The sequence below is a fragment of the Lemur catta genome, chromosome 9 (genome assembly GCF_020740605.2).
Source record: "Lemur catta isolate mLemCat1 chromosome 9, mLemCat1.pri, whole genome shotgun sequence".
Classification (NCBI taxonomy): Eukaryota; Metazoa; Chordata; class Mammalia; order Primates; family Lemuridae; genus Lemur; species Lemur catta.
This window is the reverse complement of record NC_059136.1, coordinates 63,347,934-63,375,388: the sequence shown is the minus strand read 5'-3', so window position 1 is coordinate 63,375,388 and position 27,455 is coordinate 63,347,934. Positions and strand designations below refer to the sequence as shown.

The window sequence follows — 27,455 nt, the reverse complement described above, 5'->3', positions numbered from 1 at the left end:
CCTGAGAGATTAAGGGAGTTCTAAAAGAAGCAACAAAGGACTAAGGACATCCATTTGTCCAAAAGACTTTTATCGAGCAGCACAAGGCACTGAGGAATACAAGACCAAAATCGCATTTCCTCTGCCTCACAGAGCTCCAAGTCTAGAGTACAGGGAACAGCACAAAATCAACAAAGTATACTACAAGGGAAGCCCTAACACTGCCTGAATAAGCCCAGTGCAGGAGGAGCCCAGGGACGTTTCCTGAAGCAGATAAAGTTTGAGTTTGGCCCTCACGGCGTTTACTTGGAAGCGCAGCACAGGCAACGGCCAAGAGGGCCCAAGGGACGTGGGTGTTCAAGGAAAAAGCCAAGTGTCCTGTTTCTCATTGGTCTCGGCGTACTGTACGTTTAAGCGTCTGTCTCCTCATCAAACTCTCAGGCCTTTCACGTTTGGCACCCCAGCTTCTTATTTTTATATTCTTCCCAGTGTCTAACGCAATTTTTTTCCACAAGTGGGAACTCAACAAACACTTCCCGAATAAATGAAGGGTTAAAGACGAGGCAGTAAGCACAGCTCGTTCCAAAGGCAGCTTCCAAGAGCCCACATTTTCAAACACTGAGAAGCGGACAAGTTGAACATAAGACTAAAGGTCGCACAGGCAGAGACTGGTCCCCTCACCTTTAGTGTTACTCCTCCCCCCTGGTTGCTGGTTGATGGGCTTGTTTTCCCTCCTTTACTCGGAGTCGCCTGGGACGCTGGAGATGGGTGTCTGGCGAGACGCTTCCCGCGCCCGGGCCGACTCTGGCGGCGACCGCGGGGGCGCGCGCCGTTTCCATAGAAACGCCCAGCCTAGCGCGGCGGCGCGCGGGGCGGGCTCTCCGGCTCCGGGCGGCGGTGACTGCGGCTCCCGACCCAGCGCGCGCCCGGACGCCTCCGGACCCGGGTCGTTGGGCCCCAGCCCAGGGTCCCCGGCCGTGCACGAGGCAAGATGTTGAGGCGCAGCCTGGAAAACCGGTAACAGCCCCAGGCCCGGCTGCCCAGGGCGGCCCACACGCGAGGGCTGCGGTGGGGGGAGTGAAGCTGCTCTCCGTGGGGCCTCCGCGCCGGATTCCGACCCTGGCCTGGAGGCCGCACGGTCCTCGCTGCGCCTGTTTCCCTGGGTTCCGGCGAGCGCCGGCGGCTGGGGGAAACCGGGGACCCGGCCGGCTGCCCCACGTCCACTCTGCCCCGGCTCCGGTCCCCTCACGGCGGCGGGCGGTGCAGAAGCCTGGGAGGCAGCTGTGCGCCCAGGCCGCAAAGCGCGGAACAGCCGGAGCAGCCACCGCCTCGCTAAGCCGAGGCCTGCGCGGACGGGGTCTCCTCTTGTGCCTGCAGGGCCCTGTAGGCCAGGCCGTGAACGGGGTCCTGGAGGAGGGCAGTCTGCCCCGGGAGACAGTGGGATCGTCGGTGATTTTGTGCCTCCGAAGCTGAAGAATGTCCCGGGAATGTTCGCATATCAAATTAATGTGAAGCCTTCTCGTCTCTAACGAGAATGTTCTGGTTTTTGTATCACCTTTTTCTCTAGGGACGCTCAAACCAGACAACTGCAAGATGCTGTCACAAATGTGGAGAAGCATTTTGGAGAGCTGTGCCAAATCTTTGCTGCCTATGTGCGAAAAACTGCCAGGCTGCGAGACAAAGCAGACCTTCTAGTGAATGAAATCAACGTGTATGCCTCTACAGAGACCCCAAATTTAAGGCAGGGCCTGAAAAACTTTGCTGATGAGTTTGCCAAGCTTCAGGATTATCGACAAGCAGAGGTATGGAGTGAGGTCACAGCGTCATTGTTATGAATAAGCCGTGAAGACTTTCACTTGTAATCTACCTAACCGCAGTGGTGAACATGCCCTTGATGAGAAACGTACATTTTCATGTCTGTAACATCGTGTAAGTCTGTTGAAGGGAAGCTTTCTGTGATTTATTTTACCATTTTCAAACTAAACTTTAGGATGTCTTAAAGTCTTTAATTTCCCAACTTTATTTGCCAACTTTTGGCCAAGGGGTGGCCATTAACAGGGGGTAGTATGCATAGTACCCATGGGGAAGAAAAGCAGCATGACTTGTGTCTTGTGTGCACGTAAATACATTTTAAAGTATGACTGGAGATGGAAATTTGGGGGAATGGTATTGTGAATGAATAAATTATTAATAAATAGGCAAGAAACCATTGCTGCTTCCATGCTGTAAAAAGTTGGCCACTGGTTCTTTGACTAGAAAAAAACAAAAAGCTATGATTTATATCATGGAAACTAGTAGTGAGGTATTGGGGAAAGAGATTTGCTTTGGGTGGCAGGGGAGGTGTTCTTGTGATTGTTTTCTTTATAAAAGCCCATTTTTTTTCCTGTAATACTTCATAAACACTTTTATTATATTTATTTTCAGTTTCCAGACATAGGTTAACTTGTCAGAAGTTCCCTGGTTAGAACTGCATTGCTTTTTTTGTACTTTTCTCATTAGTACTTTTGGTCCTTTTTTAAAGCCCAAAATGGAAATTTCAATTTTCAAAAATAAAATGAGAATAATCTTTGAACCCATCATTGCTATCTATACAAAAATTTGAGTAGTAATCACATTTGGGAGTATTTTTTGGAAAAATGTTGAGTTCTTGTCATGTGACATTTCTTCTGTAATAAACAAGCAACTCTCAGTTATACATAACTGGGGATTTAATGTTCCAAAAATAATTTATATTCACAGATAATCCTAAAATCCCATTTTAGTCAATAATTCAGTGCCCCTTTGTAGAAAACCTTTATGCTATTTGCCAAATAGCAAAGTGAATTGATTTATATTTGCTCTCCTTTTATTTCCCTTGCTTACCAAATGGTGGAGGTGCTAATGAACAATGACAAAAGGTAGGCAACAAAAAGGAGAACAGAAAAGAGATTTGGCTAATCCTTACACTGAATATTCAGTGTATGGATTATTAGAAATAGGATAAACTAAACTATGCTAAATATTCATGATTTTAGGATTCTTAATATTTAAATGCTTGATGGGAACTTGATTTTTTTTCATTTTTCTAAAATCTTTTAAAATGAAACATTCATACATAGTGTTTATAGAAATTAAAGAAAAATCAATATGAAATGAAATACTCATTAATTATATAAAAAAGCGTTTTTCCTGCTGTAGAAATAATACATGTTCATTTTAAGCAATTAAATACATGTCACTTGTATTACCTATCCTGGGGAGAGAAAATTTTAATGTCCAAGAGAGTTATTTTTCTGATGCTATATTTATATACCTGCCTTTTAAAAAAAAATCTCTTTACTGCCTTCCACTAGTGCTGTTGGTAAAAGAATTACTCAAAATGTGATAAAACTATAATGTTTAAGATACATTATTTAATTCTAAATAAAAAAGAGATTAGACATATAGTCTGAGAGCTCAGCAACACTGAGACCATTTATCTTGTTTTTTAGGCTTTGATAATTCAAAAATGGCTTCTTAGAAAAAAAATACGGCTAATACAGTGATCCCTAAGCTGTTTTGCTTCAAAGGTTGTATGGCTTTAAATGTTTCCAGTATGCTGTGTCTTTGAGCTTCAATTTTCTTTTCTAGAAAGTTGGGCTATTACAATTCAAAGATAACATATGTAATCTGTCTAACACTGTGCTAAACACACTGAAAATAGTAGCTGTATTAAAATTGGAGATATATTAAAACTTACCCCCAAACTACTACTTTAGGTAAAAAACTAATGCTTAGATAATGACGTGGCAAAGATGAGCTCCTCAGAAACCGGAGACATTTTCTTGTCATATTACACACCAGATGCTTTTCTTCTGCTTTTACCGTTACTGTACAGCTTAACAGTTTTTAATGTGTTTGAGTTTAGGTTCTGAGTCTTGTCAATTTCTGGTGATTATCCTTTTTTACTTATAGGTTAAAAGATAGGCTAAACAGTGACATTTTAATTGAAAATTTTTTAAATATTAATTTGTATAGTAATTATGTTCAAACAGCATAGGTTTCATTTCCGAATTTAAATTTTGATATGTCTATATATTTCTTTTCAGTTATATTTTATAATAATTTCCAATAGGTTGAAAGACTTGAAGCCAAAGTAGTTGAACCTTTGAAAGCTTATGGAACCATTGTAAAAATGAAACGGGTAAGTAAATCCATTTTTTTCACCTATTATCAGGTATTCTGGAAAAGACTATAAGGTTTCGAATTGTCCTTTTAATAAAAGTTACTAAGTATTGTGTAGTTATTCTTTTTACATACTCTGAAAAATCACTTCTTAGATCTTTGAGAATAATGAAATATTTTTAGTGAGCTTACTAAGTATTCCAGTGTAGCAAATAAGACATTATTATGGAAACTTTAAAATATTTAACATGGTCATAAAGAATATGTGGGCAGAAATTGCTTTACTACATAAGTTTACATTTTTGTTTTAAAGCAGGTGATAACATTTAGACTTTTAAAATGTGTGACAAAGTTCTATTTGAAAAAAAACACCTTTATTGAAATATAATTTACATGCAATAAAACTCTTCCATTTTAAGTGACCACTGAGTTTTGACAAATGTGTATACCCATGTAACCACTACCACAATCAAAATTATACATATATACACATATATGTATATATTATGGTTATAGTTTTGCATTGAAATTGTATCATTATTTTGAGAGAATATTAAAAGAAACATACACTTTCACACACACATAGACATACTAATTATGTAGTATTCATAATTCCTGTGGCAATGTTACCTGGATCAAACAAGAAGTGTTCTTCCATTCTTAAAACTGTGTGTGTATATTTTATTTCTTAAATCAGAAATTTTTATTAGCAAAAAATGCCTATTTGCAGGATGACCTCAAAGCGTCATTAACAGCAAGGAATCGAGAAGCTAAGCAGTTAACTCAGTTAGAAAGAACACGTCAGCGAAACCCATCGGATCGACATGTTATTGTATCCTTTGAATTTTGGTCTTTAAAAAAATGTTTTGTAAGGTATGCAGTACAAAAGTAAATGTATATAGAAATTATGCATTTTTACTTTTAAATGACTGGAGAATTTGAATATAAAGATTGAAAAGAAACATATGCATTTAGGAATTCTCACTATAGAAATTAGCTAATTTTAAAGAGATTATACCACCTAATTCAATCCCTTATATTGTTTTCCATAATAGACTTCCCAGAATAAAAAAGTCCCACTCATAAATGCAGATGTTTTTATTAATATAAGAGTAAATTCAAATTTCTGAAATTTCTTTCACATGGTGATGACTAAATAGAAATCATAAAAATAACTTAAAAGATTTATCATCTTTATCATAAATTCTAATATATCAATGCTTTCTCTGCCCCATTTTTGAGAAAAGGAAAGAAAATTTCCCATTATAATTTCCTTCATCTTTTACAACTAAAACAACTCTGTGAAACCACAATTATGACTTCCAGCCAATGACCCTCAGGAGATTTAAGAGTATAGTTGAGGTCCAAGCTGGACACAAAGGAATCTAAACAGGACTGTCTACTGTAACAAGGTTCTTCTGTTAAACTTGACTATTTCTTAAACCAGAATATGCCTTCATGACTTAAACAAAAGCATACAAATTGTGCTTGGTTAATTGCCAGCAACTGGGATAGGTAGAACTATGTAGAAAGCACTAACATCCCTGCTGCCTCTTTTTCCCATTCCTTCTTATGTGTCTCCTTCCTACCTCCTTAAGGTTGTTACTGCCCAGCTCAGCCAGAAACCACATGAGGAGTGGCTCTTTGGGGGCATTTGAGGTTCCAGAACACCTTCATTCCCAAGGGAAGTCCCTTGAGCAGTGATTTGGGCTGTGCCAACTGCTTGGTCCTTCTTCCTTTGGACCAAAGATACATAAGCCCAAGTTTGTACTAAACCAGAATGGACAGCCATAAAGCTGGGAGTGCCCACTGGAGGCCAGACAGTTATGGAGGCTTAAGATCTGCAAACCAGAGATTGTACAGTCTGTTTTAAGCAAGTCACACAAACTAGAGAATGTTAGAAAATTCATGACTGACAACTGGAGATCAAGGTAGAGGCCAGGGTTTAAGAATTAAGCCAGGGATCAAAATGGTTTGTTTTGTTCTCTGTGAAGGGAGTGGAGATATAAGAAGGCAGGTAAAATATAACATCTGTAATCCTGAGCAGTTGGAAAGATTGAATCAGGATTATTGGTATCAACACAGAAATGAATCTATTCCTAAGACATATTTTTCTTAGATGCTCTATGGAAACCCTGCTGTAAAAGAGAGGCAGTTTTAGAGCATAGATGAAGCAGGTCTGTGGGTTCACATGGGGAGAAAATAAATACAACAATCTACATATAAATGTATCAATATAAATATAATAATATTTAATCATATTTTCATAGAATTTTTACCAGGATAGACCCTTAAAATTTACCAATTTAGAAGAAGTATGTTAAAGTGTAATATGTAAAATAAAATGGAGTCCCTGTGATAGAAGAGATTGGGGTAAAGAATCCCAGGGCTCCACCTGCTCACCCACTAAGAAAGGCCCCAAGTGACTTCTAAACAAGCTTCCTATAACACAATTTTAAAAACACCAATCTGGCTTACCCATTTATAATCATTTTAAATTCTTAACTAATTCTATTTAATATATTGATGCCTTTATTCATGGAGTCATGTCTTAGTATTTTAATCAAAAGCATTTCCTACTCAAATTGGTACATTATAGGATTTAGAAAAATTTTCAGTGAAAGGAAAAATTATTAGAAATCTATATTCTCTTTGCTAAAAATAGCTATGTGACTTCAGGTACATTGCTATGCTTGAGTAAAGGATTTGAGACCTTCAGAAATGAATAGTAGTAGCTGGAAGGTGATAAAAGGTTAAGATACAGATGTCCTAGCTATGGCTTCTCTTTCCCATGCTTTCCTAGGTTAGCCAACTCTATTTACCCTTCCAAATTTTAAAATGAAAATACCAATAAATGGGGAAGGGAAAGGCATGAGTCAAAATGAAGTAGTCACAAGGACTGCATCAGTGACATGTAACAAACAGTATTAGGAATTAGTCTGCTTCAGTATTCTCATTAGCAAAAGGTTAAAATATCAAATAACTGTTAGAGAATTTTTTCATATTAATAAATCTTCAAAGGAGCTCTGTTTTACTTTTGAATTTCCTCTGATGAGATTACAGTTTAAAGAATCCCACCTAGCAATATAGAGAATTGTTTTTGATTCCTGGATATCATTAAGTTGAAAGTTTGTATGGTTTTAAAAAAGATCACACCCCATATAATAGATATATATACAAACAGGTATAAATAAAAATATTTTTAAGTGCTTTTAGTATCTTAAAATTATATAGCCAAATGAACCTAATTGCAAGAGTATATAATCAATGTATAGTTATAATTACTACCTAATTACAAGAGTATATAATTCTATAAAAGTATATGATTTTAATTCATTGAAAAAATTGTTATATTCTCTTTGAAATGTATTTTTTCCTTTATGAAAAATTTCAGTCACAGGTGGGTAATAAAGTGGTGTGTCAAGAAATGGATCTGGCCGGGCAAGGTGGCTCATGCCTGTAATCCTAGCACTATGGGAGGCAGAAGCAGGAGGATTGCTTGAGGCCAGGAGTTCGAGACCAGCCTGAGCAAGAGCTAGACCCTGTCTCTACAAAAACATAGAAAAATTGGCTGGGCATGATGGTGTGCACCTGTACTTCCAGCTAGTCAGGAGGCTGAGGCAGGAGGATCGCTTGAGCCCAGGAGTTTCAGGTTGTAGTGAACTGTGATGAAGCCATTGCACTCTAGCCCAGGTGATAGAGCAAGACCCTGTCTCCAAAAAAAAAGGAAAAGAAAAGAACTGGATCTTTATATTAAACCATTTTACTTGTTCCAATCTTTTTCCTAAAAAAGAAAGCAAGGGCCAAATATCACAGTATAGAACTTTAATGACAAATGCAAACTTTCCCCATGATTAATTGTTAAATGATGATATATAATATGAGACTTTTAGTAAACATAATACTAGCATAGGAAATAAAACTTTATTAGGAAGAATTTAATCAGAAAATTCGGCTATATCTTTTAAAATTTCTATGTCACTATTTAAGAAAATATTTTAAATGTTTTTGGGCAACTATTATCCTAAAGAATGAGATGCTTAAAGAGAAATAGACAATTAGATTGGAAATGTTGTACACTTAACAGTACCATAGCCACTAACTATGTATGGCTATTCAGCTCTTGAAATGCAACTACAGTAATCGGAATCAGTTTTTAAATTTTTATTTAATTTAATTTTAAATAATTTAAATGTAAGTAGCCACATGTGGCTAATGGCCACCATATTGATTGTACGACACAGATCTAGATAATGTCAGAGTATATGTCAGAGTGTATGAAGCAAAGCATTAGACTTGCTATCTAATTCTTTACTAGTGTATATATTTTTTGTAATACACATTAACTAAATAGAAACAGTGTAATATCATTAGTTTATAAAGAAGAATCTACAAGTAGAAATCTCATGCTGAAATAAATATTTATAATGTATATTCCACCTAATTAAAATATTATAAAATTGGACATTTTGGAGACAATAAAAGCAAGGAAGAGTCTTCGGTTATATACTTGCTAGCCAAAAATACCTCCTTGTTGTAATGATAAAAATAAACACAGACTCTTAGTTGTGGAAATTGTCATAGCTGTAGATTTTTCTACTGTGTACCAATCACTCTCCTTAGTCCTTTACAAATATTATTTCATTTAATCCATACAGTAATCCTATGAGATAAGCATTATTGTATTTTATAGATTAAGAGACAATCTGTAATTGAGCGAATTAAAAATCCTTATTCCTAAGTCATAAGTCCTTTCTTTTGGGGGTAGAAATAGTTGAAGGGGAGAGAGACAGAAGAAAAAGGATCTTATGATAAATGGCACAGGCAGTGAAACAGATGGAAGCCGTAAAAAATATAAATAATTGTTTTATAGTAAATCATCCAAAGGTGATAGGAAAAAAATAATTTTATAGAAAGAAAGGGAAGGATTTGGGGTTTTTTTGAGATCATGAATCATGTCACTTTTTAATACACATAAAGCTCTTTATTCATGTGCTTATTACATAGATCATTTTATTATATGTGGTAAAATATAGAATTGAACAATTTACACTGTTATGCCAAAAAGCCAGTACTATAATGGTAGAATTTACCAGTAGACTCAACTAAATGGATTCTGATTTGTTTTTTTAATATCTTTGGTTGGGGAATACTTTTGTAGGCAGAAACCGAATTACAGAGAGCTACAATGGATGCTACCCGAACAACTCGTCATCTAGAGGAAACTATTGACAATTTTGAAAAGCAGAAAATAAAGGATATAAAGGTAATAAAGTAACAGTTAAGGTTCAAAACATGAACCTTAACTAATCTAAACTTATGAAAATTTTAGATTACTCTGAATTTGTTAGCTCATAAACAGTTCTTGTGGAAAAAAAAAAGATATTATAAATCAAAATATATCAAATGTTACCTTGTTATGGAAACAATGGTATATAAAGAGTCAACATTCCCAACCAGAGGCCAGATATTCAGCTTTTTATCACAAATACTATTTAATCAAGGGGAACTAACATATGTTATGTTTGCATGTATCAGGTGCTGTTCCAGCCACTTCACATAAATTATCTTTCAATCTTCATAGCAACCCCATGAGAATGAGGTGGTACTATGAAGAAATTAAGCAATTAAGCAGGAACATAGAATAACTTACCCAAAGCACCACAGCCAGAAATGTAGCTATAAACCATTTTTTTAAAATCTGTGCTTTGTTATAATACACTATAATTAATTTTTATAGCATAAAACTTTCTAATAACTACATTTTATCAAATAAATAAACATATAACAGGGCCACAGTAGCCAACCACATAAATTTGTACCCACTATGATATGGTATCTTAGTTAACAAAATCACACAAATTGACTTATTGTAACACATCAGTAGATTTGAAACTTTCTTTGGGATCATGAAATTCAGCAGGTTTTCAGTGACTTTTTGATAGGCATCTTGGAAAGATGAAAGATTGCTTATGATCATCTTATAGACTTTAGAACTCATCTAAGGATGTCTTTTGGCTCACTGTAAACTATCCTGTACCACACTTTGAAGATAAGTTTGTTATTTTACTATTGACAAAGAAATCTTCCTGCTTTTATAAGCCGTGTTCTTATCAATAAAATAAGTACAATCTGGCAATTAAATATCATTCCTCTCTGAATCCATGAAAAAAAATCATTTGCATATTTTATTTTCTTTAATTTCCTGTCATTATTTCAAAGAATTCCGTAGCCTCTCAGTTCAGTCACAGGCTCTGCAACTTTGCTGTGTAATAGTAGACTGCTACCCATAGAAGAGCATCTCAGGGCACTGTCCTGCAACAAATTCCTTTACCAAGCTGGGAGAGTACTGTCAGGGTATAAAGTTCTACAATTGTTGACATGCTCTCTTAAATTGAGGGAAAGGAGGGTTACTAATTAGCTTTAGCCTAAAAAATGAGAGTGGAGACTTGTATGTCTGATTCCACTGTCACTTAAGGGCTTCTGTTGTGGTGGGAGCCTGATTCCTCATTCCACCACCCATCCTCCTGTCTGCAGGATTTACTTTTTACACATGGAAATTCATCTCTACTCTGATCTTTGGGCTCACTTCTGTGTCCTACCCACAAACTAGCTACCTCTACAGGTGTTTTAAGTCCCTGAGCATCACCAAGTACAAAACGGAGGCAGAGAAGGTGAGTGTAGAATTCCCAGCTATAATTCCTGACCTGGAATTTCCTGAAGCAACAGGAGATAGAGTGAGAGGCTGCACAGTGGAAGGTGCACAGAAAAGTTTCCAAGCTTCTCTTTGTCTGCTGTGTCATGTCCACAAAAGAGGAAAGTCTCCTGGTGGTTGCAGAGGAAAAAGAGAAAAAAAAAAAAAAAAGATAAGAAAACCCTACACTTAAAAAAAAATTGAGATCTAATACCAAGTGTACAATTCAGAGGTTTTTAGTGTATTCACAGATATGTGCAACCATCACTTCAGCCTCATACGCTTTGGCTTTTAACTGCCTGCCTGCCTCCCAGCCCTAAACAGCCACCACTGATCTTCTTTGTCTCTATAGATTGATCTATTCTGGACATTTCATATGAATGTAACCATAAAATGTTCTTTTATGACTGGCTTCTTTCACTTAGCCTGCTTTCAAGGCTTAGCCATTTTGTAGGATGCATCAGTACTTCAGTCCTTTTTATGGCCAAATAATATTCCATCATATGGGTATTATCACATTTTGTTTATCCAGTTGGACATTTAGGTTGCTTTAATCTTTTGGCTATTGTGAATATTGCTGATATTATGGACATTTATGTGCAAGTTTTTGTGTAGACATATATTTTCACTTCTCATAGGTATATTCCTAGGAGTGGAATTACTGGTTCATTGATAATTCTATGCTTAATCTTATCAGGAACTGCCAGACTGTTTTCCAAAGTGAGTGCACCATTGTTCTGGCACACCGGCAGTATATAAGGGTCTTGATTTCTCTGCATCCTCAATACTTGACATTCATCAGACTTTTTTTTTTTTTCCAGACTACTTTGTTGTAGCCATCCTAGAGGGTTTGAAGTATTCATAGTATTTCATTGTAGTTTTGATTTGCATTCCCTGATGATGCTTATTAACCATTTGTATATATATCTTCCTTGGAGAAATGGCTATTCACATCCTTTTCCTATATTTTAATTAGGTTGTCTTTTTATCATTGAGTTGTAAGAGTTTTTTACATATTTTGGATAGAAGTCCCTTATCAAATAAATAACCTGCTATTATTTTCTCCCATTCTGTGGGTTGTCTTTTCACTTTCATAATGGTGAAGCACAAGTTTTTCATTTTGATGAATTCCAATTTATCTGTCTTTTATTGCTTGTGCTTTGATGTCATAGCTAAGAACCCATTGCTAAATCCAGGGTCATGAAGATTTATCCTTATGTTTTCTGACAATTTTATAGTTTTAGCTCTTATAGATGACTTTGATACATTTGAGTTAATTTTTGTATATGGTGTGAGGTAAATGTCAAATTTCAGTCTTTTGCTTGTGACTATCCAGTTGTTGCAACACCATTTGAAGAGACTATTCTTTCGCCACTGAATGGTGTTGGTACCTTTGTTGAAAATAAGTTGACATGCTTTTATTTCCGGACTCACATTCCCTTTCATTGATCTATGTGCTATCCTTAGGCCGGTACCACAGTCTTGATTAACACTACTTTATGGTAAATTTTAATATCAGGTTGTGTCTTCTTTGTTCTTTTTAAGACTGATTTGGCTATTCTGGATCTACTGCATTTCCATATGAATTTTAGAACCAGCCTGTCAGTTTCTACAAAGAAGTTAGCTGGGGTTCTAACAGGCATTGCATAACATCTGCTGATCAATTTGGGGAGTATTGACATTTTAAGACTGATTCTTCCAATCCATGAACATGGGATGTTTTTCCTTTTATTTAAATCTTTCCTAGTTTCTTTCAATATTTGTAGTTTTCAGAGTATAAATTTTGCCCTTTTATTAAACTTATTTCTAAGTATTTTATACTTCCTATTGCTATTGTAAATGCAATTGTTTTCTTAATTGCATTTTCAGGTTGCTCATTGCAAATGTATAGAAATACAGTTGACTTTTGTACACTGACTTTATGTCCTACAACCGTGCCACACTCAACTATTAGTTCTAATAGTTTTTAGTGGATTCCTTAGGATTTTATCCATGAAAAATCATGTTACCTGCAAAATCCCAGAAATATGAGCACCAGTTATCAATACCAGAGCCTTTTAGGCTTCTGAATCTCCATTCTGCACATCTGTCCACATCATTATCATTTCTTTTCCAAGTTAGGCCTAGTTGGGATCTTTCATAAGAAAGAGGGATGCAGAAATCTCATAACAGTAGCCTCAAAGATAGTCAAAAAAGGTTATATTACTTGCCTGATTTCTATTAATAATAAAAACAATATTCAGATATCACCATGTTGATTTTAGCATGTTTCACAAACAGCATTTCTGTTTGTGAGACAAATTCTTGGAAAAAACAGTTTTTGATGCTCCTCTTATTTTGGGAAGAAACAGACAAAGCACATACTTAGTCAAAATTGTCAGGCTACTACTTCAGATGAGGGCAGAGCTTATGGCTCCTTCTTTAACCACTCTGGAAGCAGAAATGATTAGCTGTAGTGAGCAATGCTCACAACTGCATTACTGTGTTTGAGGTGGGTTTAACTGACAAGGCCATTTGGATTTTGGTAATGGCATTAATTAGGTAACACAATATTTAGACAAAGACTTTTCATAGGAATTGTGCAAAAAGTGTCTTTCTGAGAAAGGCTGGTATTGAACTTAGTGTACAGAACAAGAGAGAAAAATCACGATCTCATTTGTTTTCCATGTAATAGGAAAAGTCATTAGTTATATGGTGAATGTCAAGGAAATTTCACACCTACAACAAAGGTACTTGACCAGCACTTACTCCTGGAACAAACAGGGAGAGGAACTCAGTGTGTGGTAAAGCACTTGACATGGGCAAGAAACATCTTCTAAATTAAATTTTTAATAGTTTTATTTTTCATTATAAATATAAAAATCATAAAAATTTCCATTTGATTATAGAGAAAAGTACAATAATCCCACTCAAAAATAATCAGCTCCAATTTGTTTATATCCTTCAGACTTCTTCCCTATGCACATATACAGAGATATGGTAATAATAACAACAAAAACATTTCTTAAACATCAACTATGTGCCAGGTACCATTCTAAGCATTTTATGTGGATAAACTCATTTATTCCTTACAACATCCTTATGAGGAAAGTACTAATTTTTAGCCCAATACAGTTACATATAAATGGGACTACACTATATATAGCATCTCTTTTTAAAATTTAATACATCATGAACATATTTATGCTAAGACATAGAGATTCATATCATGATTTTTGGCATCCTCGTAGTATTCTGCAGTATGGATGCATTGGTTTATTAACCAGTCCTCATTGGTGGATATCTAAGTTATTTTTGCAATTATAGATGTCATTGCATCATTATACATCCTTAAATATTGGCCTTTGTGCTGGCCCAGATAATCTTTTGGGATAAGTTACCAGAAATGGCGTTCCTTATTCAAAGAGCATACACTTTTAATTTTAATACCTATTTGTACAACTTCTATCCACCAAGGTTGAACCAGTTTACATTCCTACTAAACCTTGCATAAGCACAGATAAAATGATGAATAATATTTTTAATAACAGCAAATGATAGGTAAAAAATAAATGTCTCATTTACATTGTTACTACTGAGCATTTTTTTCATGTGTTATGATACATTTCTTTAGGAAATTACATTTTTCCTTAGCCTATATTTCTATGGGATGTTGGCATTTCTCTTTTTGTAAAAATCCTTTTTATTTGTGAAAATGCATTTTCTCATTTTACAGCTTACGGTGTTTCTGCCACCCTGAACTTTTTGTTGACAAATCCATTGGTCCTCTTTTTGGTTTCTACCTTGTGTCATGCTTAGGTTTTCATCTCCTAGATTATATAAATACTTGCTTTTATTTTCTTCTAGTATTTGTGTGACCATTTTAATATTTTAAACATTTAAATATTTTATCTAGCAGCTGTGTTTTGCACATGGTATGAGGTAGATATATAACTTCATTATTTTCAAATGGGTATAAAGTTCTCCCAACATCCTTTATTAAATAGTCTGTACTCTGGAGAACTGTCGTTTCCCCTTTACTTTTTCTCTTTTCTTTTTTGAGACAGGGTCTCACTCTGTTACCCAGGCTAGAGTGCAGTGGCATCATCATCGCTCACTGCAACCTCCATCTCCTGGGCTCAAACAATTCTCCTGCATCATCCTCCCAAGTAGCTGGGACCACAGGCTCACACCACCGTGTGGGCTTATTTTTCTACTTTGTGTAGAGCTGGCTCTACGTTGCTCAGGCTGATCTTGAACTCCTGCCCTCAAGCGATCCTCCTGCCTTGGCCTCCCAAAGTGCTAGGCTTACAGACATGAGCCACCATACCTGGCCTGTTATTTTCCTTTTACCTGCCAAAATGTTGACAAGACCACTGATAACTTTTTTGTTAAATACTTTGCTTCCTAATCAAACCAGAAGAAGGCTTTAATATTAGTAGGTAAGGAACATTTTCCAATTTAGCTAGTTTAATTTTTTTGTACTTGTTGAGACAGGGATCTCACTATGTTGCCGAGGCTGGTCTAGAACTCCTGTGTTCAAGGAATCCTCCGACCTCAGCCTCCCAAGTAGCTGGGATTACAGGAGTGCACCACCATGCCCAGTTAGTTAACGTTTTGAGCATTAACACTGAGTGTTTCAGCTTGTCAATGACTCCTAGTTTTGTTTTCCCTTTAGGAGTTTTCATACTCAAGGCACTTGACTCCTTTCTGGTTAACTGTCTTAGGGAGACTGAAAACTAAAAGAGTAGGTGCCAGCCCTGGTCAAAAGCCATTCCCCCTCTAAGGTATTCCTTGATATCTGGAGATTCTTAGAACAAAATCCAAAACTGTATTTTGGCATAATGCTGTTTATTTTAATAGTTGCCAGTCCAGTGTGCCAGAGCCCTCTATGTAACCTATATGAAGTGACAGTAAGGTAATTGTTGGTCATAGTTACAAGCGTCTTATCCCAGACCCCAGTCTTCTCAGTCAGACTGACATATGTGGTTGGCAGCCCAGAAGGGATACTTTCACTGCAGATCTCTTTCCATTTAGTAACACTCAGAAGCCTATTAATACTCCTTTAAATATTTTTCTAATCTTTTAGGAAAGAATGCAAATGGAGAAAAGATTCATAGGACACTGATGGTTATCTATATGACTATCTTTGAAGTACATGACCACTCCTTTCTGGGTGGTTACCGCAGGAGAGCGGGGATGAAGGCAAATGTGTATTTGACTATTGCCTTCTAGTATAACCCATGCTTGAGTATTTTCCACTTTGTTCTTACTCATCCCAGTTCTGTCTACATTAATGCTTATTTTATTTTGGTAACAGACAATTAACAAAATGATAAAATCTTATTTGTTAAAAACATGCATGGCTTATATCCTTTCCCCACCTACCAATTATCTCACCTCCTGCTTAGATCATATGCATATCTTCATTCTCTTTGCTCATGATCTTCCTTAAATTTTCATCATGTTCTTAGAGCTTCCTGAACAGTTTTTTTATGAAGGAAATGATTAATTCCAGCAAGGACAACACAGGTCAGTGGGCAAGAGCTATAACCTTAGAGGAGCTATATAACCTATAACTCTTAGTGGGCAAGGGCTATAACCTTATAACCTTAGAATCAGATCCATGTCTCAACAGACGAGCTGTGAGCAACACTGGGCAAGTCAATATTTGTAAACTGGAAAGCTCTATGGAAATGTACAATATTATTATCAGTGGTAGAAATGTCATTATTACCAAGTAATTTCTTTATGTTTAGAGAATATAAGAGCATATAGTCAGAAATACGATGGACTATAATTCCTGTCTAAAAAATATTTTATTCTTTAAACATCATTTAGAGTTACTAAAGTACCAGCTTCAGAACTGAACTGCTCTAATACTTAACAGGCTTGTGGTACCAGAGTACACAATGGCATACATTTTGCTCAGATCTTTCTTTACTACAAATGTCAATTACTAAGTATAAAGAGGAAACCTAACTAAAACAAAAAATAAGAAGGAAGTGAATGGTGATGTAGGAAGTACTTTATATAATTTGAAGGTTTTGCTGCAAAAGGTCTTCACAACTTTTTATTTCAGTTATCTTTCATACTTCATTTGCCCTATAGAAAAAGATACTTCTGTATTTGATAAAATGCCAAGACTATACTGAGGAATAAATATACTAAACTCATAAAGTAATTTAAATGATTGTTTAAATTCAAATCTTTGTTTTCTTAGACTATATTTTCAGAATTTATCACAATCGAAATGTTATTTCACGGCAAAGCTTTAGAGGTCTACACTGCTGCCTACCAAAACATACAAAAGATTGATGAGGATGAAGATTTAGAGGTAGGACTATGTCTGTCTAAGCTCAGTTCTTCTGTTAATGTGGAAGTGTTTAAAAGAGAACATTAACTTATATGGGTAAAAGTATCTTAAATTAGAACACTACAGTGTTTATTGTGTGCAGCTCCAAATAGCTGAACTTTTTATGATTTTCCATTTATTTATTTTAAACTTTTCAAATTAACCATAGCAAAAAGTTCCAAGAGTTAATTTATTAATAGCTAGTAAAATATAATTTACATAAAGCCGGTTTATGAAATAAAACAGTGTATCATTTTGGCTGGTGATATAGGCCACTAAAGTGTGCAAAAAATAACTAAATTTATTGATTTGAGAAACATTTAAGTGTTTATGCCACGCACAGTGCCCAAAGCTTTACATGCATTTTCTCATTCAAACCTCACATAATCTTAAGAGGTAGGTGCTCTTATTACTCTAATTTTACAACTACAAAAACAGGCTTACAGGCTTTAAATAATGTAACTTGTCTGTGGCCACTTAGCTAGCAAATAGAATCAGCATCCCAACTGTGTAACTTATAATCACTAAGCTTTGAAATAAAAGTAGGCTTGCATAAGCTTGCTTTATGTTAATAGGAGTTTTAGTTAAATGTAAACGCTTCTTATTGGCCAACTAACATTAGAGTTGTTAAGTATCAGGGCCTCATGTTTAACACATTAACTGCCATGTGAGCTGTATTTAACTCACGCTAGTTTTGAGCCTGGGGCCCTGTGAAGCAAAACCCTGCAGTTGGTTTGTGAAAATCTTACTTGATGTTCTTATTGTTACAATTAATATTGACAATTTAATTCTAAAAGCATAGATAGCATTGAATACAACTCACACACACAAAACAATAAAAAAATAACAAATTTTTCATTAAATTAGAAAGGATCATTTTGTTTTTGAAACATTTATTCTGTTTTTGTAATAAAACACCATGGCCCCAAAGAAAAAAAAATTTTTTTAATGTGGCAATGTGTTAATAATAATCACATTTGAAGAGTAAATATCCTAGCCTCTTCCAAAAGAAGAGAAAAAAAGGCATGGAAGTATTTTTGCTGAAGTAGATAAAATATTAAAGATATACCTTCTCCATATTATCTCTAATATAGAGGTGGAAAAAAGTCATGTACTCTCAAAGATATAACCAGAATTCTGTATTAGTAAAGGACAGAATTTGAGAGTATCTGCCATTTGACAATTTTGAAAATTTCCCGATTTTTTTTTTATGGTATCTTAACTATATCAATAAATAGATCCTGTGAGCCTTCTCATCCCATGAAACTTAATTTAGTAAAACCAGAATGTAGGTTAATGAAAATGAAAAAGGGTACATTATAGTATGTGTGTTTCCAATGACAAAATCTGATTTCACAGTTCTATGGCAGTTGTACATACATGATCATATTTGTATTTTCTGTTTGTCATGGATTACTTCATAACTGTTATTTCCTTCCAAATACTAAAGCTGGAGTTTCTTAATTTTCACTCCTTTTCATGTCCTGTTTTTAAAAAGTGATTATCAAGCCTTCATCTGTAATTTGTAAATTAATAGCAAATGTTTATGTAGTGATTACACTGGCCCAGCTACTGATCTATGCATTTTAACTACATTAATTAATTTAATCCTCTCATCAAATTTGATGAAAGTGCTTATTGTCCTCATTTCTATGGATGAGAAAACTGAAGCAAGCAGTAAGGTTAAGAAACTTCCCAGAGGACCCATAGCTAGGAAATGTAGCAGAGCTGAGAATCAAAACCAGAAGTCTGACTACCAGGCCTGCTGTATTTTTATCCTCTCCACACTAGACTACCAGAAGTGTGGTTCTTGATGAGTGACATGAACCATTTCTTACAAGAAATAACATTGTATTGAGTGGCAGATTGAAAAGTGATCCCCTACTTTTCCTGCAAGACTGGAGTCTCCTTTCTAAGTTTCATTATCCTTTTTCTAATACCTTTGCCATACCATTCATTACAGTTGATGTTAAAGTTTCTTCACACCTGATGATCCCCACAAGTTTCCTTCTCATTCCAGAGGTCCTAGTATCTTTGGGGGGGGAGGGGCTCTCTCTGTCACCCAGGCTGGAGTGCACTGGCATCATCATAGCTCACTGCAACCTCAAACTCCTGGGCTCAAGCGATCCTCCTGCCTCACCCTCCCAAGTAGCTGGGACTACAGGTACACGCCACCATGCCTAGCTAATTTTTAAATATTTTGTAGAGAAGGGGTCTCACTATGTTGCTCCGGCTGGTCTTGAACTGGCCTCAAGCAATCCTCCTGCCTTGGCCTCCCACAGTGCTAGTATTAATGGCATGAGCCACAACACCCATCTCTAGATAACATTTTTGCCACGCCACTTTATAACTTCTCTTACCACTACTCTTAATTGAGTAGCTAGGTATTTTGTGGGAGGAGACATCCATGTAAAACTCAAGGTCTCAGGGCAATGTGGTGGATATGTTTTTGAATATCAACTTTCCCACTTTCTAGTGGAGTAATACTGAGCAAGTTAACATGGTCATCCTTCAACTTCCTCCTCTCTTAAGATAGAGATACTTATATATGGTACTGACTTCATATATTTGTGCAACAACTATTTATTGAGCATCTGTTACGTGCCAGGCACCATTCTTAGTGCTAAGGATTTAGCATTATAAGTTAGAAATGATCCAAGTTGTCAAAGCAGGAATTTAAAATCTACCTGAGAGTTCAGACATTTAAAAAATACTGTGTAATTAAGTTTTATAATATAACTAGTTCCATAAAGAAAAAAATAGAGTGTATTGTGTGATGGAGGTTTCAAATAGTCCAGAGAATCAGAGTGATTTCTTAATTAGAAGGTTGAAGGATTAGGAGGATACCTGGCAAAAACTTTCAGGCAGAGGGCATAGACAGAATATACATAGATCCTAAAGCAGGAATAAAGAAAATTGTATTTAAAACAGCACAGTACACAGTACAAACATGAGTTCAGTGAGCCATAGGCATAAACTATTATTATTATGCCATACAGCAATTGTGGAGAGAGCTGAGCAGTCTGGGGAGCCTTGTGTGATCAAGAGAAGTAAAACTGTATCATACAGGTACCATGAGGAGGAAGGATCCTGTAAATACAAGGTTTCTTGGAAAGTAGAAAAAATATGCAGAGAGGGTCAGAGAAATAACTTGCTATACTTCCAGGTAGTCCCCTGCTTTCTGAGAACCACTGAGATTTATTCCAGCTGCAGCCAGTTTTTTGCAGTTAGGTACTCTAATTACATCACAAACCCTCTTACCTTATTTGTTCTTCACTTTAAAAGTATTGTCAAGCCCATTTTCCCCTTCAAATCATCACCTCTGCACTTTCACTTCAGAGCATATTCAGATCTTGAGATTAACTCCCAGAAGAGATCTTGGACCATGTTGGAAAATGCATTATTGCCAATTAATGTTCCTGTAAATCTGTTATTTTGCAGCAAAAGTTTAATTTTAATAGATATTTAACTGGTTTAGACTTTTATCCCAAGGGTTGCATATTGTCTTCCATTTTCCACTTTAAATTTCAACTTTGCTAGAAAAGTTTAAGGAATGTTCTAACAAAAATATCTCTTCCAAATTCTAGTTGATTAATGAGTCATCAAGTTTTGATACCATACCAGGATGTCAGTGTTCATGTCTGGCACCCAAATAGAATTTGGTCCTTGGCAACCTGTTAACCTAGTTAACATCCCTGAATTGCCTTAAAACACAAGTCTTACCTCCTAAGTTTTATCCCTTGATCCTTTTTATGTCCTGCAGTTCTCTAAGATTCAAAGGAATGTGTAGACATCCCGTAATTTGGGTCTTCTTTTTTCCCCACAACATGGGGATTAAGTTCATATTAACAATATTCATTTGGCAGAAGTGAATTTAATTAACATTTCCTATTTGCCAGGTTAGTATCTTAAGCTCAGAGGAGTTGCATAGATAAAACAGAGCTTCTTGCCTTAGAGAAACTTAAGACTAGTTGTGGAAACTATGTAATCGATTACAAAATAGTGAGATAAAAGCTATACTTGAGCATAGGAACAATAGGAGCTACTAAGAGAACAGGGGAAAGCAGAATATGGCATTTGATGTAGCTCAAGAAGGAAGAGTGAGTTTGTTGTGATTCCAGGCTGAGGAACCAGCATTGCACAGGCACAGAATAACGTTATGTTCTGCATGTATAGTCAAGAGCCACAAAAAGTTTTTGAATAGAGAAACAACATATTTTGGTTTTTAGTAAAATAAGTAAGCTATAAAGAAAGGTATGTAGAGTCAATACATTAGAAGAACCTCATATGAGAAATTTAGGGAGAATGCCCAGGTTTATAGCTTGACCTACAGGTAAAAGATAATGTCTGTTATTATAAAATCTAGAGCTACACTGTCCAATATATTTAATAGTAGCCACTACACATCTGTGGCTACTTAATTGAAATTAAAGTTAAATTCAGTTCCTCAGCCATATGAACCACATTTCAAGTACTTAGTAGCCACATATGGCCAGTGGCTACCTTTTTTGACAGCGCAGAACAGCAAGCATTTCCATCATCTCACAAAGTTCTATTGGACAGTGCTGGTCTAAAACAGAAGGCAGTTGGGAGCATGAATATGGTTGTCAGATGACAGTACATGGAGTATACAGAGGATTAGTTGAAGGGTAGCCATTAAACACTGAGTAGATAAGATCTTTCAGAGAAACATTTTTTTTTAAATGGCCTAAGGGAAACACTTTAAAAATATTTACGGTATAAGTAACAGAAAAGGCGATGTGAAGAAATAGAGCAGCTAGCACAACTAAAGAGCTTGGTGATGGCAAGGAAAAGAAGTTTTGGGAGAGAGTTAGTGAGGATGAAGACAAAAAGATGACTTTGGTGATTTTGGCTAGAGCAATTTGAGTGGAAGGTGAAAGCCCACAATTGTAGTTTGTTGAAAAATGAAGATGAAATAGAATATTTGAAAAGTTTTTTTAGGAAGTAAAGGTAGGCCTTGAAGTATTAAAAAAAAGATTGATCTTGAGCTTGTTTTCTAGGAGAGGGAACCTGTGGAAAACAAAAGCTTTTGTTAGTTTGGTTTAAAGTTTTGGATAAAGGAAAAATGCACGTTGGAAACAATCAGAATATTTACTTAAAAAAAATAAAGGATGGGATGAAGAATTTGAGGGGAAAGAAAGGGAAGTTGAAAAGATTCACACCTGATAACCTTACCTGTTAGACTATTAGAGAAATGGGGGGAAAGACAGGAAGGCTTAAGGGTGGTAAGATTTGGAAGTAGTGTCTTAAGAGAACTGACAATTTATGGCATTCCAGATCCCAATGAGGTTAGAATCAATAAATTATAGATACTCCAATTTACTCTTATGTGATTTTCCATAGCAGTACCACAATGAAGTTAAATTGATAAGAGTTGAGGACAGGCAAAACAGGAAGAATCAAAGGTAGCAGTTGCAGCCTCCCTACTAACTTCCTGCATACTCTTGGAGGGTTGAATTTTTGCAGTTCCCCTGATAAAAGCATTTAAGTGATTGTTTCATGACTAATTAGTGCTTACATCCCTTGACTTACATGATTCAAATAGAGTTTTTTAGCTGTCACCTTTCTAGCTTACAACTATTTTTGTTTTTTCTTTTTTAATAACTAGAATATTGTCTAATTTGGGGGGAGTTGCTTTTTAAGAATCTTAAGAGGAATTAGACTCTCTAGATTTTCATTGTTTAGTATCTACTTTATAATGTTGTTTTATTATTGCAATAGGTTTTCCGAAATTCTCTGTATCCACCAGATTATTCATCTCGTTTAGATATTGTAAGAGCAAATTCAAAGTCGCCTCTTCAGAGATCGCTGTCAGCTAAGTGTATATCTGGAACAGGACAGGTGAGCTAGAAATTATAGAAACCATAATTTAAAAGAATTTGAGCAGCTGCTTTGGAATTATGCAGTACTAAAAATGTTTCCCTTCAGTTATATTACCTCATGTACCTTACTCTTCCTGGGCCTGTTTCCTCTTCTGTAAAATGATGTTAAGACAGCACTAGGTGTGGCTCTATTATTCTTATATTAATTACCTTTTATACTACAATCACTTATTACTCTCTAAAGCAGAACACTTGAGAGCAGAGGTGGAAAAGAATGCTAATGTAGATTTTCCATCTGTTAAAACATGAACATAAATTCTGAAGTCAAATAGCTTAGGTTTAAATCTCACTATCAAGACTTAGTGGATCCAGAAATTATACCTTAAAAGGTCTTTTGCTGAACATATCATAGAAATTATCTCATTTCGTCTATATCCAGAAAGCCTGAGTTACCCAGTATCTAGAACAGGGGTTGAAAACCTTTTTCTGTAAGGGGGAGAGAGTAAGCATCTTAGATTTTGGGTGCCATATGGTCTGTCCCAACCAAGAGCAGCTATAAACAACACATAAACAAATCAGTAAGACTGTGTTCTAATAAAATATTTATTTACAAAAACAGAAGGCAGGCTTGGCCATAACTTACCAAAACCTGATCTAGAGAACCCTTTTCTTACCTAACCTTCAAAATTTAAAATTGGACAAAATACTTTCAAAATACAATTTTTATTAATAAATTTGATCCCTTTTGTTTTCGTAATTCTCCCCTAAGCATTTATTTTTATATTTATGTATCTTCCCCTTCACCAAATTATATTTTTATTATTCTAGCATTAAGTACTTTGTACATAAATTCCATAAATTTACTTTATTACATATAAAATTTTGACTATTTAGAAATGTTACCTAAGTTTGCTAACATTTATAAAGCACTTTAAAGGTATCATGTAGCCCAGAGTTTCTCAACCTCAGCACTATTGACTTTGGGCCAGGTAACTGCAACGGTGAAGAAGGGAGAAGGAATACTGTCCTACACATTGTAAAGATACTGAGCAGCATCCCTAGCCTCTATCTATAAGATGCTAGAAGCACATACAAACACACACCTTCAGATACAACAACCAACAGTGTCTCCAGACATTGCCACATGTCCCCTGGGTTAAGGATAATCACCCTCGTAAGTTTTAAGCAAAATGCCTCAAGTGGCACCAGTCAGGACTTAAAGCTGGTGAATTCAGATTGTTAACTCATTCCATTTAAATCCACTATTTTTATTTATTTCTGTCCACTGCCTACCTGAAATATCCTTGTGTTTTTGCCATGCATTTGATAACTCATTTAAATATTGTTTTTGTGACCCAAGAATTGTCTTATTTTTAACATTCATCGTATACTGAAGTATTTTATGTTATTGAAGTACTGGTGGCTATCCAACTGGAATCAAATGGTTAATTTCTTTTTTTTTGTTTTTGTTTTTTTATGTTGTTTTTGTTTTTGTTTTTGAGATAGTCTAGCTCTGTTGCCTGGGCTAGAGTGCAGTGGTGTCATCATAGCTCATTGCAACCTCAAACTCCTGGGCTGAAGCGATTCTCCTGCCTCAACCTCTGGAGTAGCTGGGACTACAGGTGCATGCCACCAAGCCCGGCTAATTTTTCTATTTTTTGTAGAGACAGGTCTTGCTTTTGTTCAGGGTGGCCTCCAACTCCTGGCCTCAAATGACCCCCCACCTCAGAGTACTAAGAGCCTCCTAGAGTACTAAGATTGCAGGCATGAGCCACTGTGCCCAGCCTAATTTTACATTTTTATTCAAAAAATATAAGTAAATGAAAAAAACTTTGACTTTTTCAACTTAATTTTCATTACTAAAAATAATACGTTGCAGGGTGCGGGGGCAAGGGCAATATACGTAACCTAAACTTTTGTACCCCCAAAATATGCTGAAATAAAAAAAAAAATGTGGATATTTTCTAAAATAACTGTTGTGTACCCTTTCCTTTAAGGGCATATAGAAAGATACCAAGCATGTAAAATATTAAGGTAATATTTTTTATTTTTAAAAAGTGTGTTAACTTTTAACAGGTATCTAGCTGTCGACTAAGAAAGGATCAACAAACAGAAGATGATGATGAAGATGAAGACTTAGATATTACAGAAGAAGAAAATTAATTTTCTTAAGTAAATGTCACATTTCCATTTTCATCTTAAGTAACTTGAAATCCAGGATTAATAAATTGTAAAACTTTATACTCACTTAATACATTAAAATCTCAAAACGAAATCCTAGTAGAAATGGAAAAATAATTAAAGGCAATTTACACTGACCAAAAATGAAGGTTTTTAAAAGATGTTACACATCAGTCTTTTCAACATCCTGGTATATGATCTTTTTGTGTAAGTTCCGTTTTTAAAAAAAACATTATGTATTTCAAAGATATTAATGCACTGTACCTAGCTGAAGCTGCAATAGCAGGTAGATGACAAAAACTCAAAGATCTAATAATTCCACTTAGTTTCTTTTAGGTTAAGACTCCATGCTTTCATCACCAGAGAAGAGTCCTATGTAGTCATTCTGGTTACATAAAAATTCTATTCCATGAAGCCTTAAGTAAAAAGTTGGCTTTTTTTTTCTTTACTTTACTAAAATCTGTTTCATCATTTGATATGTAAATTTACTTTTCAACAAGTGGAATTAGTATAGGTAATGGGACTAGTACTAAGATATCAGTGTTTTACAAATATACATAAAGCATAAATATTGGCTTTAAAAAAAGCCACATTCAACCTGATTATGGATTTAAAACAAAACTGCTGTTAAATACTTAAGTATTATACATGGTACTACAACTTTTGGAAGGCTACTAATTTGGTAGAATGCTGCCTCATCATGGAACACCATAAATTATTAAAAACTCTATAAAAATTTTACCAAACTACCATCTCATTAATAAAAGGGTATGTAGTTACTCTTATTCCTGAAAATATAAAACAATCAGAGCCTTCCAGTGTATCTGATGCTTTTGTTACTTTTGGTGAGGAATTATACTTTTATTTCATGGATCCCAGTCAGGAATATAAAAATTATGGAATTTATAAAATCATTTGGAATAACCAGAAAAAGCAATTATTCATAACAGAAAAATAAAGACTTTCTAAAAAGCTTTTTTGACTTTGTCATTCATGGTTCTGTTCTTAACAAAGCACTGCTTCTTGAGAATAGTCCAAAGTAATAAAATTACTTCAGTACTTTTTTTTTATAAAATATTCAAAACATTTTAAAATCCTAAATAAATTGATATTCTTAAGAAACTGAGGATATCATTGGATTTTTGTTACTTCCTCAATTAGTATTTAATTTGGTGGTATAGTTCAGGAAAAAAAAACAGGGTTGTTATACTACTACTTGCCGCTTACTAAACAGCAACTTCTCTTGAGCATCATCTGCCTTATCTGTAAAGTTAATACATAAAGCAATCAACAAATAATTCTGGAATAAAAAGTATGCTCTGCCTACCACAAAGAAATACCCTAAGAACAAAAGGAATACTATCAATGAAATACTTTCATCAATGTAAAAGTAAGTTTCATTATTAAGACTAGTCCTAGGTTGGCAAGTTTCTTCTTAAAGGGCCAGATGGTAAAGATTTTTACCCTTTGTGGGCCAAGAGGCAAAAATCAAGGCTATTATATGTGTACTTACATAGCCATTTATGACATACCACATTTAAAAATATATAAACTATTCTTAGCTTCCCAGTTTAAAAAAAAAAAACAGGCAACCAACCTAACCAACTCAGGTTGTATTAATAAGATGGAGATGGAGACTTACAGCCTTACTTAGCCTGTAAGTCTCCACCTCTTACCTCCAAAACAGGAATACAGGTTGAGTATTCCTTATCCAAAATGGGAGCAGACATATTTCAGATTTTGAATTTTTTTGGATTTTGGAGTATTTTCATTTTACCAGTTCAGCATCCCTAATCCAAAAATCTGAAATCCAAAATGCTCCAGTGAGCATTTCCTTTGAGCATCATGTTGGCACTCAAAAATTTCAGATTTTGGAGCACTTCAGATCTTCAGATTAGGGATACTCAACCTATAGGATTATCAGGATTAAAAAATAGTTAATACATATATATAAGGTCATAAATATTTCATAAATGTAGTATCTAATGCATCTCAATAAACGATATAGCTAGTATTTAATGCAAAGATAAGAGGCAACAGGGTCAATAGCTACTCAATAGGTGATACATGGATCAGGAGCCAGGGCTGTAGACAATGTTTTCAGTAAACCGACAGAAGTACACTCCTAATACAATATTTACCTATCTCTTCATTATGGGATTAACTTTCTAAATATGATCTACATTTTTCACATACTTTCTAGACAAAAATGTTTGGCATCAAGACATCTAGTGCGTTTCACACTAGAACACCAATATGTGCCTGGATGTACCTGGTATAT

The 27,455-nt window shown here is 35.4% G+C and overlaps 1 protein-coding gene across 3 annotated transcripts; it reads left to right on the top strand.

Moving 5' to 3' along the window:
• The first annotated feature begins 818 nt into the window (after window positions 1–818).
• Window positions 819–26,150, top strand: CIBAR1 (CBY1 interacting BAR domain containing 1). 3 transcript variants are annotated; one of them, XM_045560781.1, is made up of 9 exons: window positions 819–996; window positions 1,547–1,781; window positions 4,073–4,141; window positions 4,853–4,954; window positions 7,517–7,522; window positions 9,284–9,388; window positions 17,019–17,132; window positions 22,893–23,012; window positions 25,070–26,150. In XM_045560781.1, the coding sequence occupies exons 1-9, from the start codon at window positions 971–973 to the stop codon at window positions 25,154–25,156; spliced, it is 864 nt and encodes a 287-aa protein (XP_045416737.1). In that variant the 5' UTR covers window positions 819–970; the 3' UTR covers window positions 25,157–26,150. The 3 variants fall into 3 exon arrangements, with proteins under 3 accessions (XP_045416737.1, XP_045416738.1, XP_045416739.1); XM_045560782.1 differs by lacking the exon at window positions 9,284–9,388 and having other exon boundaries at window positions 860–996; XM_045560783.1 differs by lacking the exon at window positions 17,019–17,132 and having other exon boundaries at window positions 860–996.
• Window positions 26,151–27,455: the final 1,305 nt, after the last annotated feature.

Coding starts and splice junctions, on each gene's coding strand:
- CIBAR1 (XM_045560781.1), top strand. CDS start 971: ATGTTGAGGCGCAGCCTGGAAAACCG. Junction 1,782..4,072: donor AGGATTATCGACAAGCAGAG/GTATGGAGTGAG, acceptor AATTTCCAATAG/GTTGAAAGACTTGAAGCCAA. Junction 17,133..22,892: donor ATGAGGATGAAGATTTAGAG/GTAGGACTATGT, acceptor TTATTGCAATAG/GTTTTCCGAAATTCTCTGTA.